Source organism: Pelecanus crispus, chromosome 2, assembly GCF_030463565.1.
Source record: "Pelecanus crispus isolate bPelCri1 chromosome 2, bPelCri1.pri, whole genome shotgun sequence".
NCBI lineage: Eukaryota > Metazoa > Chordata > Aves > Pelecaniformes > Pelecanidae > Pelecanus > Pelecanus crispus.
The window spans coordinates 137,310,425-137,330,940 of NC_134644.1; the positions used below are offsets into that span (position 1 = coordinate 137,310,425).

At 38.1% G+C, this 20,516-nt stretch overlaps 1 protein-coding gene across 1 annotated transcript in view; it reads left to right on the forward strand.

Moving 5' to 3' along the window:
* Positions 1–20,516, forward strand: part of C2H8orf34 (chromosome 2 C8orf34 homolog) — a 161,585-nt gene that overhangs the window by 17,298 nt on the left and 123,771 nt on the right. The window contains exons 2-3 of the mRNA XM_075705998.1: positions 18,183–18,330; positions 19,326–19,457. Coding sequence (XP_075562113.1) covers positions 18,183–18,330; positions 19,326–19,457 — 280 coding nt within the window. The remainder of the gene's footprint in view (positions 1–18,182; positions 18,331–19,325; positions 19,458–20,516) is intronic.

Consider the following 20,516-nt stretch of genomic DNA (forward strand, 5'->3'; position numbering starts at 1 on the left):
AAGAAAAAAAAGATATCATTAAAGCAGTTTCTCTGTCATCTTGCTCACTGATGGGGAAAATCATACAAGTAATTTTGGCTTAACTGATGACTGATAAAAATGCATATGGAAGTAATCACAGGTGGATTTTACTTCCAACTGAACTGGAATCATTAATGTGTCTTCCCAGTTGGGGCTGAAGATGAATTCAGGTACACTGATATCCAACAGAAATACAATAGCTGCCAGTATCGTGTGGTAGCATGTAATAGATGGTAGTACACAAAACGCTGGAAGATCCCCTAGAGTGTGGGAAAAAAAAAATTGGTCAGTATTGTTTTTTATTAGTTAACATAGTTATTTAGCTACTTTTATAATATTATGAATGCATATATTTATAATCAAATTTTATTGTTATGGGCTGATGGCTTCTGCATGGCGAAAGATTCCTGTATTCTTGCATTTAAAGTGACCAATTCTTTTCATTCTGATTTCATTGTGGGGTTTGCTTTTGTTTTCTTAATGAAAAAGTTCAAATAAAATTGCAAATGAAGCAAAAACTTCATCTATCCCTAAACGAACGCAGGTTAAAATGACTGCTAATGTAAAAGTGTTACTTACAATACTAAATGAGAAGATTTTTATAATTTTCACTTGCAGTTAGGAAAGCACCGAGTATGAGCTGTGTAGAACCAAACTGAACTTGACTGTGTGTTCTCAGAGGCATTTGAGAGCTATCAGGTATCTGCTTGCAGATAGTCTTCTGTGGCTTTGGTGATTATTCGGACAAGATACTGTGCATCTTGTGTTACCTGTAAAAGGCAAATCAGTGTGACCTTTCCTGTGGGGGGGAAAAAAGGATACAAGTAGCTTTAAATCAATCAAGCAACTGCTTATATGTGAAATAACCTTTTGTTCTCTTACAGTGCTATATCAAAACTAGTCGTTAGTCTTATTTAAGGAGTTTCAGCCACATTTGCAGTATATAAATTCTGCAGATATAAAAGAACCCTTTGTATTTTGCTGTGGTGAAAATTTCCAGACTTTTCTATGGCAACAAATTCTGACCTTTCCAGTTCAGAAATCTCAGTTGTAGTGGTGCATATTAAACACTTAGTTCTATTTAAAAAGCTGATTACAACATTGGTATGAAGTCTTATGAGACCAAGTCAATCTCTCACAGGTAAATAATAGGAAATTAAGATGCATATCTGAATAGATATTCATCTCATCAAAATGTGTGAATAAAACTTGTAATTAGACTGAGTATTACCAACAATTGTTTAGCTGCTGTCCTAAAGGAACATCTCCAAATGAGATGATTTAAGTAAATTCTAACAATCAGGGAGCATCTGTTAACTTAATTGGAATTTGTTGGTGATCATTACATGAGCATATTTAGGGTTAATTTATGTAGGAAGCTAAAGTAAGGATAATTAAATCTGTGTTAGAACTTCCCTACCCTGGACTCTGGTAACTTGCATGCTTTATTTTGTGTCACTGTAATTGCTGGTTATTATTTGAACTTCCATGTGAATAGTTTAAAAATTCTTGGTCAAGTTTAAACAATTTTGAAAACAAAATTTTTATGATTATTTTAATGCATAGAACTTATACAGAATATTTAATAACTTTGGCCGCACACACCGGACAGCAGAACTTTTTGAAGCATCATCTTGTATTTATCTTTCTGTACAACTTGAATAAATGTAATGCTGTAGTAATGTAATTACTTGTATCCTTTTTCCACAGGAGAAGTAATATTGATTTGCCTTTTACAGATAATGCATGATCTACAGTGCCTTGTTCCAAAAGCTGTCAGAGCAGAGTGTCTGCTAATGGACACCTGATAGCTCTGAGTTTTAATTTTTCTGCCAACATGGGCTTGACTGTCTGCAGCTTCACCATGTCTGTTATCCTGTGGTTTGTATGTTACATGTTAGTTGCATGCACTGGTGAAACCTGTAGAAGACATCTGAGTGGTGGTTTCCAGAGGTGAACTTCATATTGTGGAATGAGCATCAGGTCATGGCTCCATTGAAAATAAGGCTTCAATGTCTGAATGGCATTTTGTTGTGTAAAAGTGATGCTAACTTTTCACTAATGTTCATACTTCTGTGATTCCAGTTATGGGATTTCTCAAGACCGCCTTTTATAAAGAAGGCCAACAAAGAAAAAATCATTGAGGGTGTAATCCAAGGAATGATGTGCATCTAGTTACAAGCCAAGTTAGTCACATCGATAGGTCCAAATACTGCCTGGGTAGCAGTAGGTGTCTCAGAATGATGATCCAGAAACCCCACATACTAAGCAAGAATTCGCCCATAATACTAAATGCCAAAGCACAGAGAAATGTCTGAAATATTAGCCAGGTCTAGAGTGTCAAAGCTGGAGTTGAAATCAGGTGTTGCTGTGCACGCAGACGCAATGAGGTGAATACTCCCTTGAGGGATGATGCTAGCAGTGTTTCAGAGATAACAGTTCCCTGTTTTCTCTTCAAGTGTGGCTAGAAGTGAAGCAGCTCTTCACAGTGTCAAAGGACTGTGTCTATATTTTATCTAAATGCTGTTAAATACTAGCCACTGGATTGTCAAATTGTGCTCCCTCGTATGTCACTGCCTGAATTATCTGTCTGTCTATCTATCTGTTTATCTTACTGTGCAGTAGCATAGGTTTAGCAGGCAGCTTAGAAAGTTTCTTTTCCCTGATACATTATAGCCTTGAGTTTAAGACAGTATCCTATGTGGTGACGAATGTGGGTTTAAATCTCCTCAGGCTGATGATAGCCTTATATTGTATCACCTTACATTGTATCTAGGTTCCAGTATGTTGAATGAGAAACAGAGCTCATATGCAGCTGGCAGGTATTGGCTTTACTATATTTGTGAGGGATCTAATGTTGGGCACATGTTAGGCATGGTCAAAGAACACCAACTCCCATCAGACCTCTCAGGAATCTTTGGTGCCAGTCCATCTAGTTTTCATCAGGTTTGGCAGGATCTGAAAGACTTATTGATGGGAAAGTTCTGTGATTTCCTTAGAAATCTCTTGTAGATCCTGTTATCTTCTCTAGCACCTCAGTTACTAATCTCTACAACTCTTTACATCCAGAGACTCTATTACATGGATAGATGATCCATTAGTGGCCTTTTTAAACCAATATTCTAAATTCTTTTTTGTGCCATTAAATCTTTAACTTCAAATGTGAGATTTAAACATGGCAGATGTGTTTTAAAATCTTTAAAAATAATCTTTCATACTTACAGATCTCTAACTTTGAGAAGCTTGAACTAATCTACGTGAATTCCATCCTATTCAGAAACTTGAAATTCAATGCCATTGTCACCTCTTTCTTCCTGTAACCAAGGCTGCTTGCCATGACTTTGTATGCAACAGTGGTGTGGACTTCTTTTGTGTTAACCTATAGTTCATAGGTACTTCCCACTTGCAATCTCATCCAATCTAGCATCGCCTATTCACAGTTGTTATTTTCATTATACTTCATAGCATTTTGCCCCAGGTATTGCATTATATTTGCCTGTGAAGGCACCAACCAAAGTCTTAACTAAGAAGGCAAAAACCTATTTACTCAGGCTTTTTTTTTTTTTAAGAGCATTCAGACCACTCTTGAAGATTGGGATCTGTTGTCTTTCTAAAAAACACTGATCATAGAGTCATAGAATGCTTTGTGTTGGAAGGGACCTTTAGAGGTCATCTAGCCCAACCCCCCTGCCATGAACAGGGACAGCTTTAACCAGATCAGGTTGCTCAGAGCCCCATCCAACCTGACCTTGAATGTTGCCAGGGATGGGGCCTCCACTACCTCTCTGGGCAACCTGTTCCAGTGCTTGACCACCCTCATTGTAAAACATTTCTTTCTAATGTCTAGTCTAAACCTATTCTTCTTTAGTTTAAATCCATTATTCCTTGTCCTGTCACAACAGGCCTTATTAAAAAGATTCTCCCCATCCTTCCTATAGGCCCCCTTTAAGTATTGGAAGGCTGCAATAAGGTCTCCTCGCAGCCTTCTCTTCTCCAGGCTGAACAACCCCAACTCCCTCAGCCTGTCCTCGTAGGAGAGGTGCTCCAGCCCTCTGATCATTTTGGTGGTCCTCTTCTGGACCTGCTCCAACAGGTCCATGTCCGTCTTGTGATGAGGGCCCCAGAGCTGGACGCAGTACTCCAGGTGAGGTCTCACCGGAGCAGAGTAGAGAGGCAGAATCACCTCCCTCGACCTGCTGGCCACGCTTCTTTTGATGCAGCCCAGGATTTGGTTGGCTTTCTGGGCTGTGAGCGCATGTTGTTGGCTCATGTCCAGCTTTTCATCTACCAGTACCCCCAAGTCCTTCTCCGTAGGGCTGCTCTCAATCCCTTCATCCTCCAACCTGTACTGCTATCGGGGGTTGCCCCCGTCCCAGGTGCAGGACCTTGCACTTGGCCTTGTTGAACCTCATGAGGTTCACACAGGCCCACCTCTCCAGCTTGTCCAGGTCCCTCTGGATGACATCTCGTCCTCCTGGTGTGTCAACCGCACCACTCAGCTTGGTGTCGTCTGCAAACTTGCTGAGGGTGTACTCGATCCCACTGTCTATGTCATTGATGAAGATGTTAAATACACCGGTCCCAGTACGGACCTGTATACCTGTAGAAGCCCTTCTTGTTATTCTTTACATCCCTTGCCAAATTCAGCTCCATCCTCGCCTTGGCCTTCCTGACCCCCTCCCTACACAACCGGGCAGTTTCACTGTATTCCTCCCCCCAGGACACCTGTCCCTGCTTCTACTGCCTGTGCAGTTCCCTCTTACTCTTTAGTTTGACCAGCAGGTCTCGATTCAGCCATGCTGGTCTCTTCCCTTCCTTGCCTGATTTTTTACATTTGGGGACTGATAACTCTTGTGCTCAATGGAAGGTGTCCTTAAAGATCTGCCAACTCTGTTCTGTTCCCCTGTCCCTGAGGACTGTCTCCCAGGGGGTCCTTCTGACTAACTCCTTGAAGAGCTGGAAGTTTGCTTTCCTAAAATTTAGGGTCCTGACTGTACTCCTTGCTTTTCCTATGTCCCTCAGGAGCGTGAACTCCACCAATGTGTGATCAAGGCTTGCTTCTTGAATTTAAAATGTGGTCAGAAGAGATGGTCATAGAATGCATCTTCTATTCACTTGCTCAGGGACTGAGATCCTGTGTTCAGTGTCCTGCTCTGCCAGCAGGGATTAGACTCACATCTCCCACCTCCTTGCAGGCGAGTGTCAGCAGGCTGTAGCATAGTTATTCAGGCGGCTACTTTGGAAAAGTGGTCTTGCATTCTGGTCACTTCCTCATGATTGACTTTGTTTGATCCTGAAGTGTTTGGATAAAATAGGCTCATTCCTGAGGTATATTAGATGACACAGGTTCACTGTACCTGGAGTATTTTCAAATCAAGCTGATGGTATCAATACTACAGAGATTGTCAAGATGCAGTTTTAGTTTTGGGTAACTAAATTTTCCTTAGCTCTCAGTTTAGATACTGAAAGCTTTTATTGGCCCATAATGTTCCTGGTATTATCATGCATAACCCCACAATTCTTGAAATAATTATTTGAACTCTGGTAACAAAGACTTGAATTTTAAATGATTGAACTGAAAATTAAACAGATTCGCTCACTCTCTTTTGTAAGGCATACTTAAAATTAAATCCATTAGATTAAAACCGTCCATTAGATTGTGCTCGTACTTCAGAAGTAAATTTATTATAAGGGACTTCATTAAAGAAAGTGGATATGTAAGTGGAAAAAAACATTATTTCTAATTCTAAATTATGGCTAGTGGTATGATTCTAGTATCTTAGTCCAAAGGGTAATTTCAATACTGTTTGTATAGTAGAGCCACTACCTAAGGAGCACTATACAAATGATAGGATTTGAACTTCAGTCCAAAGCCTGAACTGGGTGACAGCCTCAAAATGGCCCAGAAGGTCTGAAGTAGTGTGCTGAAGCTTGTACTGTGGAGATTCAAATAAAACTAGAATTTCTTTTTCTAGAACTGCAGATTACTTATATGTATACAAATACTGGAAATCTCTGTGTATGTATATACACACACACACACATATACCCACGAGAGATGTCTGGCAAGATTCAACAATTTAAAACCTTAGGTCTGTGATCCTGGAGTTCATTGTTTTTACTTGCACTTCCAAATATTTGTATTTATGTTAATATCTTTATGCTAGGCATGTTATTGGTGATTTGGTTTTCTGTTGTTTTGTTGTCGTCTTCATTCATGTGTGAGATCAGCCTCAGAAGTGTTCCTCATGCCTGCTGGTAAATTATCCTGTGGATAAATGAGCATTTGGTGGCTGATAGTGTACCTGCTATGCTGAAACCAGTGAGTAGGCAAAGCGAGTTGAGCGGAGGATCAAGGATTTGGGAATGTGTCCACAGCTCACCCAAGCATCCTGAGTGTGCTCTCCTGCTGTGTGGGTGACTGCCAAACAGTTCCCAGTGGGAAATGTCTCTAGTGATACTCATTGTCAAATGGCTTGTAGTAGCTTCTTCAGGAAGTCACTGGAAGAACTCTGCTCCTGCTGGTGTTCTGCCTCGGGTGCCATGGTTTGGCATTCAGTTAGTAGCTTTTAAAATAGACATGTAAAAAAAAAAAGAAAAAACACCAAAAAAGCTTGTAGGAAAACTGATTTTAAACATATTTTTTTAATGTTAACTGTTAACATGTAAATGTCATATTGTCATTTTTCCTCCACTCCAATACTGCTATCCACAGGGGAAGTTGCCGAGTAAAATATCAGGCCTTCTCATGTGACTACTCACCCCCAGTTTTTGTTACACAGCTAGCAAAGTTTTGACAGGCTTTCAAAAGGATGAAATACGAAGTGGAGAAAATGTAGATTGTTCATTTTGAATGTCAATATTTCATGTATATGAAGAGCCATTTTGTTGCATGTAAATGATATAAACTTGACTGACAGGGGATATTCATGGACTACACGCATTTCTAACTTCTAAGATATATCACAGCCTGTAATATCAGATTTATGTTAATGTAATTTTACAGCAAATAAATGTTTTAAAAAATGAAGGAAGTAATGCTTTTATGTTTTAGGTAGAGTTTGGATTGCATATTATGAATACATTAATGAGTATATGAATTAATGTTTACCTCAGTTGTTCAGTCATTACAATGATAATTGATGTATTCTCTTGAATATAGAATCATAGAATCATTTAGGTTGGAAAAGACCTTTAAGATCATCCAGTCCAACCATTAACCTAACATTACCAAGTCCACCACTAAACCAATTAAGGGAAGAGTAATAATTTCATGTTTCCTGGCTTGGTGGCTGGATTATTTTTTAATGAAAGTAAAAACTAGGAATCATTAAGGTTGGAAAGGATCTCTAAGATCATCAGTCCAACCATCAAACCACCACCACCATGCCCACTAAACCATGTCCCAAAGTGCCACGTCTACGCATTTTTTGAACACTTCCAGGGATGGTGACTCCACCACCTCTCTGGGCAGCCTGTTCCAATGCTTGACTACTCTTTCCATGAAGAAATTTTTCCTGATATCCAATCTAAACCTCCCCTGACGCAGCTTGAGGCCATATATGCAATATATGCAAAATACTGGAAAATCTTTTTCACTCTTTTTTGCATTGATACCCATAAGAATAATAAAAAATACTGAATATATTCAGTATTTCCAGCTATGCATGTTTTGCCCGCATGTGTATGTATTTTTTCTGTGAGAGCAGAAATCCTATTCCTATAAGGAATTTACATTATTGTATTTAAGCCCTGTTTTTAAGTTATCTAATTCAGATTGCTTTGAAATGTTTCACTGACTCATTTTCTGAGTTAGCCTGATACTTTTGGGTATTAGTAAAATTCAATACTGTGAAATTCAGTGGTGCTGAAACTCTTGGTGTTAGAAAATAGTCTTTACTTAAGCTATGAATTTATTTGGGGTGTAGCTGAGCCCGAAGCTTTTTGGAAGTTGACTTTTCTCTTCCAATTGCTTGTGCTCTCAGCAGTGCTTTGGCAGCTGACCTAAACTAGAAGTTCATGGGAGCAATCAAAGGCAGTGATTCTGTAGTGCAAGCGTATTAGATTCATGCTGTGACTAGGTACTTTGTGGTTATCTACAAAAATGTAATCTTATTATTCACTTGTATATGCTTTATGTGTACAATAGACAGTAGAATCATAAAATCATGTAGGTTGGAAAAGACCTTTAAGATCATCAAGTCCAACTGTTACAGTAGTAGTGAGCCATGTGAAATGGTGGAGAGAGGAGCACAACAGCAGGCTATCAAATTTGTGGCTCTGAAGAGTTTGCTGTAAAAACGGATTTTACTTTGAGGCCATGCCTCTTGTTGGTGGAAGAAACCCCAGTGCTCACCTTGTAGTAGCTAGCAGTGCAATGGAGCAAGCAGGGGGATTAGACGATGTTGCTTCTGCACTATGGCCAGGACTGTTCTTTGCTGGTTGTAACATGGTTTCAGGCAATGGGTGGGATGGGTGTGCACCTTGCTCATGAGTTTAGGTAGGACTACGACTTACACCAGCTTTACACTAAATCATCATTTATTGCCCAACTCCAGGTGTAGGTCCTTCTGTCTTCTGCCAGAAAAATTAAGAGTAACTGTGTTATTATGGGATTTTAAGTAGGAAAAAATTGGGACTCTTAATTCCTAGATGAAATTTATCAATGTCATACTTCTGCTATTGTGCTTTTAGATATTATAATGTGACTGTAATTGAAAAAAACCCAGAAAGTATAAAATTGTATCTTGAATAGTAATTTTCTTTAAGCACTGACAAATCAATCAGTTTAATTCCCCTAAACTGTGAGAATAGGAACTAGAAAAAAGCATGAGAAATGATGAATATGCAACATGTATTTCTGAAAAGTTTTTCTTCTGGTAATGTATTAGTAGTATATCTAATGTATGATCTAATTTGGAAACATGTATTTACATTTTTTTAACTTTACTGGGATAAGTGACCCAGGGTGGGGGGGAAGAAGAAAAAAAAAAAAGGCACCTGATAGGTGTGGTTTGTTGCTGCACACATTTTGAAAATGTGTATTGTCCAGGTTTTCCATGGGATGCAATTGAAAAGATTTCCATCAATCTTCAAAACATATTTGCATAGTTAGATTCTAAAACAGACCTAATGTTTTTTCGGGTAGGCTCCTGGAAGGAAGGAAATGCTTGCAATTCTTCAGTCACAGAGCAGGGATCTAATTCATCAAGGCATTTTAAACATGCACCTGGCTTTATAATTATTTACTTCTCATGCATAGAAAACACCTAAGCTTAAGTCCTTTGCTGAGTCAATCCCTTAATATACCAATTGTTTTTTTCGTGTACAGCCTTCTTTTTCTGATCACCAATCATAAACACTTAATAACCATTACTATAGTGGTACTGTACTGGATCTGGCTGGGATGGAGCTGATTTTCTTCATAGCAGCCCTTATGCATATGGTGCTGTGTTTCAGATTGGTGACTAAAATGGTGTTGATAACACACCAGTCTTTTAGCTATTGATGAGCAGTGCTTGCACAGAGTCAGGGCTTTCTCTGTTCCTCACTCTGCCCACCAGCAAGCAGGCTGGGGGTAGGCAAGAGACTGGGAGGGGATACAGCTCAGACAGCTGACCCCACCTGAGCAAAGAGATATTCCTTACCATATAATGTCATGCTCAGCAATAAAAGCTGAGGGGTAAATTTTCTGTAGTAGCCATTGCTCAGGGACTAGCTGGGCAGTGGGAGATGGTGAGTGATTGCCTTGGCATCACTTGTTTTGTTTTCTGGTTTTTTTTTGTTTTTTTTTTTTTCCCCCTCTTCCCTTTGCTTATTAAACTGTCTTTATCTTGACCCATGAATTTTTCTTGGTTTTGCTCTTCCCATTTTCTCCCCCATCCTGCTGGGGGTGCGAGTGAGTGAGTGGCTGGTGGGTGCTTAGTTGCTGGCTGGGGTCAACCTACCAGAGGTAGTCACAAAAATACCTACTGCTTTAGTTCCCTCAGAAAAAAAAGTTTGTTCCAGGTAGGTAGAAGTTAAGTCAGTGAAGTTTAAAGTGGAAATGTGATGCAATTTTTTTAACAGTTATAGTAATGGATCATTGAACATGAAGGAACAAGTGGCTTCACATTGGACCTTGAAGTTGGAATAAGATTACTTCAGCTGATCAGAGCTCTAGACTGCTCTAGACTCTTGAGTTATGTTTTAGGAAAGGCAATGATGTGCAGTCAGTGTTGTTTTATGGCTGTAATTTAAGGAAATCAGTCCAGGTTGTAATAGTCTTTCCTAGCCTTTATCCATGAGTATTCCTTTTGATGAAAATCCTACAGACCTTTCAGAAAACCAGTACTTTTCATTTTCTCTTGGTTGAACTGTGAAGTGCCTCGCCTTCAGGGTAGAATTTCCACTGGTTGATAGAGTGGGTGGAAACTGAAGAAGATTTCTGAATTATCCTTTAGGGAAACCTAAAGGTTTCTGCCGTAACACAGGACTACCCTTGTTTGATAAATCCTTGCTGAGTTCAGATAATGATATGGTAGGCATAATTCCGCAAGCGTGAGGTTGTTATGCAGAGCTACAGGACTGCTGAAAGAAGTGTAAGCTATCCTAGAAAATCTTTGTGATTTGAAAACCATGGGAGAAAACGTGATAACTGTTGTTGACATGCTTGGCATATCTGAGAGTATGTCTTTAACCTTTTGTTCTTTTACTGAGAAGTAGTTAATGTTTTAGAGTAACCTAGTACCAGTGACCTCCCTTTTGACAGCATTCTTGTCTGAAATGATTGAATGGGAGAAAGGAAATCTTTCAATATTAAAAACAAAGAGCAAAGGTATTCGAAGCTATTTTGTGAACTCAGAAGTGGTATAATACATTTGAGACAATGATATTTGAAAAATCAAGAATAAGATAAGAGGGGAAAAAAACCTCAAAGGATATGTAAGTGAAAAAGTACAGCAAGAGGTTCAGGTAGATATTGCATGTTATGATGTGCGTGGTGGATTTTGATAAACTCTCATGAGCTTACTCAGTGAAATTTCAGAATTGTCCAACAGACCTCATCTATGCAAAAGGTTTTTGTTTCTGGACCACTAAGATCGATCAATGATGCATATTTTATCAACTGTTACATACATGAGTGGGATTTATATCAGATAGGGCTAGTTAATTCAAGTCAGGGAACTGATTATATGATTTGCAAAGGGTTTACAGTGGAAAGAATATGCTGTTTCCATTCTGCTCTCCAGACTCTCCCTAAACATATGGTTAGTAACATAGCCCCCCAAATTGGTCTTCTGTTATTGAATTGGTACAGATATTTAATAGATGAATGTGGGTGGTTGACCTTGGCTGGATGCCAGGTGCCACCAAGCCGCTCTATCACTCTCCTCCTCAGCAGGACAAGTGGGGAGAAAATGAGATGGAAAAAACCCTTGTGGGTCAAGATAAAGGCAGTTTAATAAAAAAACAAAAGCAAAGGCCATGTGCAGAAGCAGAAAAAGAAAACAAAGCTTTTATTCTCTACTTCTCATCAGCAGGTGATGGCCAGCCACTTCCTGGGAAACAGGGCTTCTGTATGCATAGCGGTTGCTCTGGAAGACAAATGTAAATAACGAATGCCCCTCCTTCCTCCTCCTTTCTCTTAGCTTTTATTGCTGAGCTGACATCATATGGTATGGAATATCCCTTTAGTCAGTTTGGGTCAGCTGTCCTGACTGTTTCTCCTCCCAAGATCTTGCCCACCCCTAGTCTACTCCTGAGGGGGGGAATGTTGGAGAGACAGCCTTGATGCTGTGCTAGCACTGCTCAGCAGTAGCCAAAACACTGGTGTGTTACCAACACCTTTCCAGCTACCAATACAAAGTGCAGCACTATGAGGGCTGCTATGGGGAAGATTAACTCCATCTCAGCCAGACCGAATATAATGAACATTTAAGGACTGTTAGCCATTCAGTGATGTTTTCAGACTCCCTTTTATTATTTTCATTGTATGATCCAAAAGTGTACCAGTTTTGTATATCAGAGAATCATCAACCTGATTTGAGATGTGAAAAAAGGAGTTTGAGACTTCGAATGCTAGTTGTCTGAGTCTGAAAATGGTACCTGTGCCACTAGTCCCATATTTCCCTGCCAGTGCCACCTTTAGGGGAATTTTGTTTGCATCATAATAACAGGACCACCATATCAGCTTTGTACTTTCTCTTGGGTTGTATGTCCAAATAATTTCTTTCTGGGGTGTGTGCCATGCTGTGTACTGCAGTTTTGTGATATTAAATTTAGCTGCACAGCTAGCTGAAATGGCAGGAATAAGTAGTGTTGAGTCTTTGAATGAAGAAGGGTTGGTTGAAAATTTTTTGGTCAGTACCAGGTAAAAGTCTGAATATTTTCACAAGCAAGATGAATAGGACTACTAATCCTATAGAGGTTTGCTCTCAACTGTTTTTCTACCTTCGTTAGTTTGAAACAGCTAGTATGGTGCAGGCATGTGAATTGTGTTTATGTGGAAATTTGCTTTGTGTTGAATAACTTATTTCATAGGGAGACCTGGTGATAATTTCTGAATGATTAAAATACTTTGAAGTCCATTTTGATTATAGCCTATAATGTGATTTTCTTCTTTTAATTCTGAATTGCTGGAGAAGATTTAAAGCCTAGCTATTTTCCAAAAGGAGGATGCTGGTATTTTTCCTTCATTTCCATAGAAAACACTATTTTGTGGTAGAAGCAGTGATGTTTACCTTTCTGCTCTCATTTAAGAATTGCAAACTTTTAATTTAGCCAGTAAGAACGTTGAAATATACTTTTTAATTTTTTTTTTTTAATTTCCGTGCTTTATTACTGGAGAAATCAGAAAGTGATTCTAAAGAAAAAAAGTGTCAATCATTAAAATGTTTATTAAACTTAATTTCCTTCCACAGGTTTTCACTCAATTTTATGTCTTCTTTGTTCACTTACAGCCTGTATGAAGTGATTAGCAAACATAGATTTAGATGTCTGCCTGTCTTCTAAGTGTCTAAGCTCCATTGTAGTCAACAGATATATAGCCAGTACAGTCTGTGGAGCCTGGAGAGCCATTCTTCTTATCGTTAAGTAGACATACACTGACTACTCAGCGGGGAGCTTTCTAGGCTCCTTGACTTCTTCATTGACAAGATCACCATTGACATTGGTGTGAAGACTGCTGTATTGAATTGTCTTAATTTGGAACTGAATCCCATCAAAACTTTGTAGTTTAAGCTAAGCCACCTAGTCTCTTTGGTCAGGAGAGAGACAGACATCTTCCGAGGGCAATTCACTCTACCTACTTTAAACAGCTAATTTAAATCATGAAATGAGAGCATAATACAGCCAAAATCTGTGCATGCTCTGCCATAGTCTGTAGAAGTTTATATAATTAAAACCAAAACCTGTGATTGTTGTGTAGTTACTGTTATCAATTACAGGGCAAGGTAGAATGTCTCTTAATTAACTTAATAACCTGATAGGTACGTTTAGACATAGCTAATTAGAGCTTTCTTGTAATTGGGCCTATGATTAATAGACTGTGAAGACTGTTTCATTTGTATTAAATGCATGGACAGTCACAAGGAAATTAAAATTTGAGCCTGCCTTGAATAACTAATAGAGGACCTCAGGATAGCACAATAGTGAAGGATTATTCTCTTTATAAAGAATTAATATATTAAGTTGCTAGTTTAGACCTGTATTTTTCAAGATCTTTTGCAGCCGTATCAATATGTACATGAATCTCTCTCTTGGAAATATCCACAGATCAACATTTGTAAGTTTCTTTTAAAACAGACTATCTTACATAGTTTAATAAAACTAGTGAATGTAATAGTATATGAAGATACCATTATAGAAGAAAGTAGAAATAATGGGTTTCATTTCTGGTTTGCACAGTGCAAGGTAAAATCCTTGGAGAAGTTAACTGCCTTTTTTTTTTTTGGAGCTTATACCACCTTTCTGCCTGTTCTTTCTCATTCTGGTCAGGGCAGAACCTAATTTGGGGCAATATGGTGGGGAAGCAGCAGAAACGAATGTATTCACCCTAGTGCTCTCTCTGGTATGTGGTAATCATGGCAGTTCCCTTTCACCCCTTTTCTGTGCTGTAGTGTCTCTTGTGGGTACACAGGGAATTAATGGCTACTGACATGTGAACGGGCTACTTCACTTGTTACACAGCTGGAAGGGAGAGACTGAGGGAAGTCCCACTGATGGAAAAGACAAAAGGATATAGAGTAAAGGGAAGACATAGCAGTGGAAAGAAAATAGGAGGAGAGAGATTATGGGTGGTGAACAGTTCATCTGGCAGCATGGAGACCCATGACTTTTTATTTGTTGTTATAAGGCATACTGTGCACAGAAGAACATGTTATAAAGGTAGATTTTTTTTTTTTATTTTTCTTATTTGAGTTAGGTGAAACTGGGAACAAGTAGAAAACATAGAAATTTGAGCTAGAAAGGCAATAAGTATAGTTAATAATTTTAAAAGATGTATAAATGTTTTGCGTTTCTGTTTTCATGCATAGTTGAAACTTATCTGTTGAATTTTTCATCAAGAAATGAATCTCAGTTTCAATGTTCTTGTGCCATTTTTATTCTGCTGTTAATGCAGAGGCGGCTTCATTGAGACTAGTTGGTCTTTTTCCTTTTCTTTTTCTTGTGAAACCTTGCCTACTTAGCACATTGTGAGTCAGATCAGACTGCTGCTAACCAAAAAGGAATTTTATTTTTGTAACTGGTTGTACACTTTAGTTTTTCTTATTTAATACATTCAGTTTTGTCATCTTTTTTTGAGCCCCTTCAAACTTGTAAGAGTATATTTAGAGTACCATGTAGTATGTTATTCCTGCTGTCTATTAAGATGTCATCTGAGCAACAGATTAGAGCATCGAATAAACTTTGGATAGTTTCATCAGAAGTTTAAGATAGTTTGTCTTTTACTAGGGAATGGTGCTAAGATGAGAATACCCCTAATAGGCATTCCTAATGTGGAATGTCTTTTCATCTTCAGTGAAGTACATATTATTACTTAAAAAGTGACCTGAATGCTCACTAAGTACAGTTACTGCCTGTGTGAAGTTTTTTGCTTTTTTGTTGAGTTTTTGTTTTGTTTTGTTTTTCTTCCCCCTCCCACCCCCACCCTATGGCATAGCCAAGCAACCAAAACCAGGCAGGTAACGTATTTCCTTGTAATTGCCAATTTGCTGGGGATGACAAGAGTCTCAAAGGAAGCATGAGCTTGAAGAGCATGGGTTGAGGGCTGAGCGGATGGAGTTAGGTCTCCTGATGGACTGGGTAGCAGTGAGGATCATGGAGTTGTGATCCTACTTCTGGGATCTCTGACAGTGTGTGTGGCAGGAGGATATGGAAGGAGATAACACCTCCTGCATGTGAATGTGGATTTACACAGAGCATATGTCTGAAGCTATTATCATAGCTATTCTTATTGCTGGTTGGGGTGGGGGTGTTCTTTGCAAATTCTGCAGAGTTCAGAATTCAGGAACCCTGCTGTAGTAAGTTGGAGACCACTTTCACACCTTGCTTGGAGCAGCTTGAGAAGCAAATCCCTAAGAGCTTCTTCACCCCCTTTTGCAACAGAATACTCATAGCTGTGTCTTCCTTAAATGGCAGGGTTCATAATCTGAGTCACCTTTGTGCTGACTTGAAGTTGTATTTACTTTCAATGACATCTCTGAAAGTGCTTGAAGCAAATCAGTTTGAGGCTTATTACAGGAATAAGTAGTATTTTTTTGAACTGCGTACTATTTTCAGTTTATAAGGATTCCAGCAATGTTATTTCTTTTTTGGTTTAGGTGTACAGGATTGGTGCAACTCATTTGTTATTCCAGATAGATCAAAGTAGTTTATAGCCATAGTTCTTTTAACTTTCCTAATTGCTGTCACAGAATAGGACTGATTATGCTCAGGGACAGCACAGATCTCTCTATCACTCAGGCCTTAGTATCAATATGTTAACAGTAGATAAAAAAGTGGTCCTTTTGAATAGGAGCTAATTTCACATCACCTCAGAATAGCACTTTTTTTACTTTGTGCAATCATGTTCTTTAGTTTTATTGCTATGTCTCAGAATAAGGTAAAGGATCCTATAATCAGTTTTATTTTATTAGGTCTGTTTCTGTTAATTAAAGACCATTTCTTCCTGTGACAAGCAAGTCAGTGATGACAACAATCAAGTAGCATTTGTGTTACATTGACATGTAGGCATTTAAAAGTTTTTCATCTCCGTATTGTCTTTCTTAATGCTATGTTAATTTTGTAATGTATTATTAATAGTTTGTCACCCATGCACGTCTTTAAAAAATTAATAGTATCAATGCATGTATCTCAGTTGTCATCATCTTTGTTTTTATTAATCTAAGACAGAAAAATAATTTTCAAACCACGATTTAGAGAAATTATTTAAATTACAAGTCAGCTATTACAGATTGACACTTTTCCTTTGGTAATAGAATCCTCTGCAGTGGAATTCCTACTGCTATTGTGGTCCATCACAAGCACAAGATTACATCTTTCCACTTGTCACTAATTCTGCATTTGGCAGGGAAAAAAAGAAAGGTTTGCTGTTAGAGTGTTGCCAAGCAACCAAAATATGAATTACTCCAATTTCTGGATTTTTCTTGTATGATGTATATCAGAGGGTTTCTCCTACCTTGGTGAGAGACAGTCTAGAGGAAGTTACACTCCATAGCTTTGTAATTTCTAAGATTAGTAAGTAGCTTAATTTCTCCCTGTGGAGTTCCATTTCAAAGACAAAGACACTTTTTTTTTTTTTTGGTTCCTGTAGATAATTATCAAAAATGACGTCACAGATGATCACGTCTTCACAAGACATGAGATTGGGCATGTTCCTCCTTTTTGTTTTCTGAAGTTAAATTTCCGTTTCTGAAATGGAAAGGTTGTTTCTGTCTCATTTTCACTTGTACCTCATTGTTTATGACACTACTTGAATGAAAAGAATGGAAAGTCTTGCAGTGGACAAAGATAACTTGCTGTGTCTTAAAAATCCTGCATGCTTTTACTCATGTTTGCTGTTATTTGGTATACTCTCTCTTAAGTATCTTCCTCCAATACAACTAACTGATGGTAGTACCAAGTAACTACTGGTATTTAAAAAATTATTCATTAAATGAACGTGTGTGGAAAAGATGAAGGGGAGATAGACTTAAGTGTGTGGAAGTTATGGTAAGATTTATGCTTGGGGATAGATGAAGAGAGAATAAATGCTCTTAATAACATAGCCATTTTTTTGTCCTATCTTGTTGTACATTGCTGTAATTTTTTACTTCCATGGAGCTTTTTTGTTTTGCAGCGGCAGCCGCAGATTTCCTGTGGAACTATGTGGATTTCAGGGTCACTTCCCACAATAGTCATTGATTTTCTCTCAGGACATATGCCCAGCACAGAGCCACAGCTTCTTTCTGGATTCCTGATCTGTGTTTTATGTGTAGGAAGCCAGGAAGAACCTCAGCAGCAGTATGGAGAGTGCTTCTCTTTCTGCAGCCCTGCAAGGCCAAAGTGTATAACAGCAATTAGATAGTATCAGTGCATGGCATAGGAGATGGTTTCCTGTTGACACTGGGTTTGTATGCATGTCTGCAACAGTGTAATGCAGTATTTGCTCATGTCTGTATAATAATATTTTGGAGGACTGGCTTTAAAAAAATGTCTGCCTGTTTGATCAGACCTTGGAGTTCCCAGATATGAATGCATATTCTAACCAGATCATTGTTCCACATCTGGGTGAGATCAAAAATGCACCAACCTTCCTGATTCACCAATTTCCAGTGAGAAGAGACTTGGATATATGGGTCAGAGAACAGCTACGTGCTGCTCTGAAAAGGTGCTTGTTCTGAATGGTTAAATGAACAGTATTCAGATTGTTTGGGGTAGATTTGAACAGGTGGTGGGGGTTGGGTTGTTTAACATAAATTCCAGTGGATAAGTGACTGTATAGGCTAAGAACACTCCAGACGTAAGCACTTCATAGGACGAAGCTAGCAGTAGTTTGAGGAGATGGGTGTTTACAGCTGTTTTCTTCAAAGTTGAAAACAGGCTTTTCCTTTATAGATGCTCCTTTACTTTTGGTAAATACAAGATTAGTTTAGGTGCAATATCCCACTAATCTTTTGTTTTGTTTTAATTTTCTAAAGGAATTGATGACCAAGCTGATAACAGAGACACCTGACCAGCCAATCCCATTTCTAATTGATCATCTTCAGTCCAAACAGGGGAACCGCAGTCAGCTTCAGAGAACATTGTCTGGCTCTGCTGCCCTTTGGGCAGAGAGTGAAACATCAGGTATGTTCTGTATGCTGAAAAGGTCTTGTCTCCAGTATAATCCTACACTTTCGTCCGTGATTTCTTGGATGCACGTGTACCTACTGAACAAGTACTACTCTATGTTTTTGAGCATGCACAATAAATCCTGTTTGTCCAATAGCTACTGAATTTAATATATATTGTTGGCTATCAGCTCAGCCTATGTGTATCTTATGTGAGTATGGGTCAGGGTTACAGGGTGGAAACAATCCCAGTCTCAATGAGGAAGAAGGTGCCTAGAAAGATCCCTTTATTCCCCTGCTGTCCTCTTTGCTTTCCCTTTCTATTTGCTTTGTTTTTCTTTTCCCTCCAGTGGTGTATTTGTGTACGAGACTAGCCTCTATTGAGGTATTTTCTTTAATAATACACATTTTTAACAACCCACCGTTCCAACACTTAATAAGAAGCTATTACTACTTTATGAAGTCCACAGTGAATAATTTATGATTGTAGATCTTCAGAAGCATAAAAAATTTTCTGAAATAATATCTGCTCTGATTCTAAAGTAGAAAAAAGTAGAAATTTTAGCTTTGATATTCTAGTACAAGCTACTATTAGAACGTTGGTTTTGTTTTTTTAAAATTGACTGATGATCTGTTTCAGACTGTAATAGATCTCAAATTGTTGCTGATAGTCAAAATGTTAGTTGCCTGACAAATCAACTTTTTATTTATATCAAATGTAAAGTTTTAAGCATAGGCAGTCAAAGTGCCAAACCAAGGAGGTTATGGGCTTTTTCATAACAGAAAACAAGACGTTATGTTTTTAATGAAAAAACATATTAGTGAATTTCTAAATTTTGATGTTTGGGAAATGGAAGAAATATATGAAATTTAGCATAGATCAGAAATAGGAGAACAAAAAGAGCTGACTTTGGTTTGGAATGATAGGTCTTCTTTTTTCCAAATTAATTGTTTATTAAGTCTTTGAAAAATTACCCTGCAAATGTTATGATTGCATGATTCTTTTAACAGAAAATAAAGGAACAAGGAGAGATTTTAGAAGTTATGACAAACCTTGGCAGGTAAATGCAAAAAAGCCTAAAAAGTCAAAGAGCGACCTTGCCGTGTCCAACATTTCTCCGCCATCACCGGAATCCAAGTCATGTAAGAAAGCTTCACTACATTATTAATTCATGCATACTTCCAAACTCATAGTATGTTTTTCTGTTGAATTAGGAAATGTTGAAATGGCTAGATATAGATGTTAGAAGAGTTTGATTCTTGCTTTACTTCCACTTGAATTGTGAATATTTAATAATACCCTAGGTTGTCATCTATAGATAGAATAGGATTCTAGATAGATAGATGAAAAAACAGAAGAATACCAGGGTGTCATGCACAATTTTATCCTCAGATACCGATTATGATTTGATGTTTTAGTTTGCATAGCCATTTTGCATGTGTAAAATCTGTTCTGTTGATATTGGTCCTAATAACACAGTGGGTCAGGCAATGCAAAACTATTAATATACTGTTCAAGATATGGGGGCAGTGTCAGCAGAACAGGTGTACTGCTCTGAGAGTTGCTGAAGGAATCTAAATGTACACTGAAAGAAAAGGCAGAATAGAAATAGAGTGACTGAAGAGAATATTGTCAATGACCTGTAAAATAGAAGTAGTAAAGATAGAGGCAGCAAGCCTTAATTAAATATAGTGCTTCCTGTGTACTGGCTGTTGAAGAAGTTTAATTTTTAAACTTGATTTTTAATGGATTTTTTACGCAAATAAATATATCTACAATATACATACATCTATGTATAGGTACACACACATATACAAGTGTGTATACAAGATTTGTTCTTCAAAATAAATTGCAAAATTATATTTTCTTCTGTTGAGTCTTGTAGCTTTTTGAAATTTTTGTAATAGCCAAATCTTTTTAATAACTCAGAATGTGATTAGGTGGACCAGATGAGAACGGAGATATATAGTGTGCTGCAATAGAAGGCTCACTGTTTTTCCTCTAAAAGCAAGCTGGGGAAGTCTAGACTTCAGTGGAGTCAAAGAAAAATCTCCCAGTGGCCTCAGCAGGTCAAAACACAGCACAGCAATGGGTAAATTAAATCATGATAGATTTATGCAATAGAGACACTGTGCTTTTGGGTAATTAACAGTTTTGTCTTGTTGTGGAACCTTTTTGAGAATAAATAACCGTAACAAGTA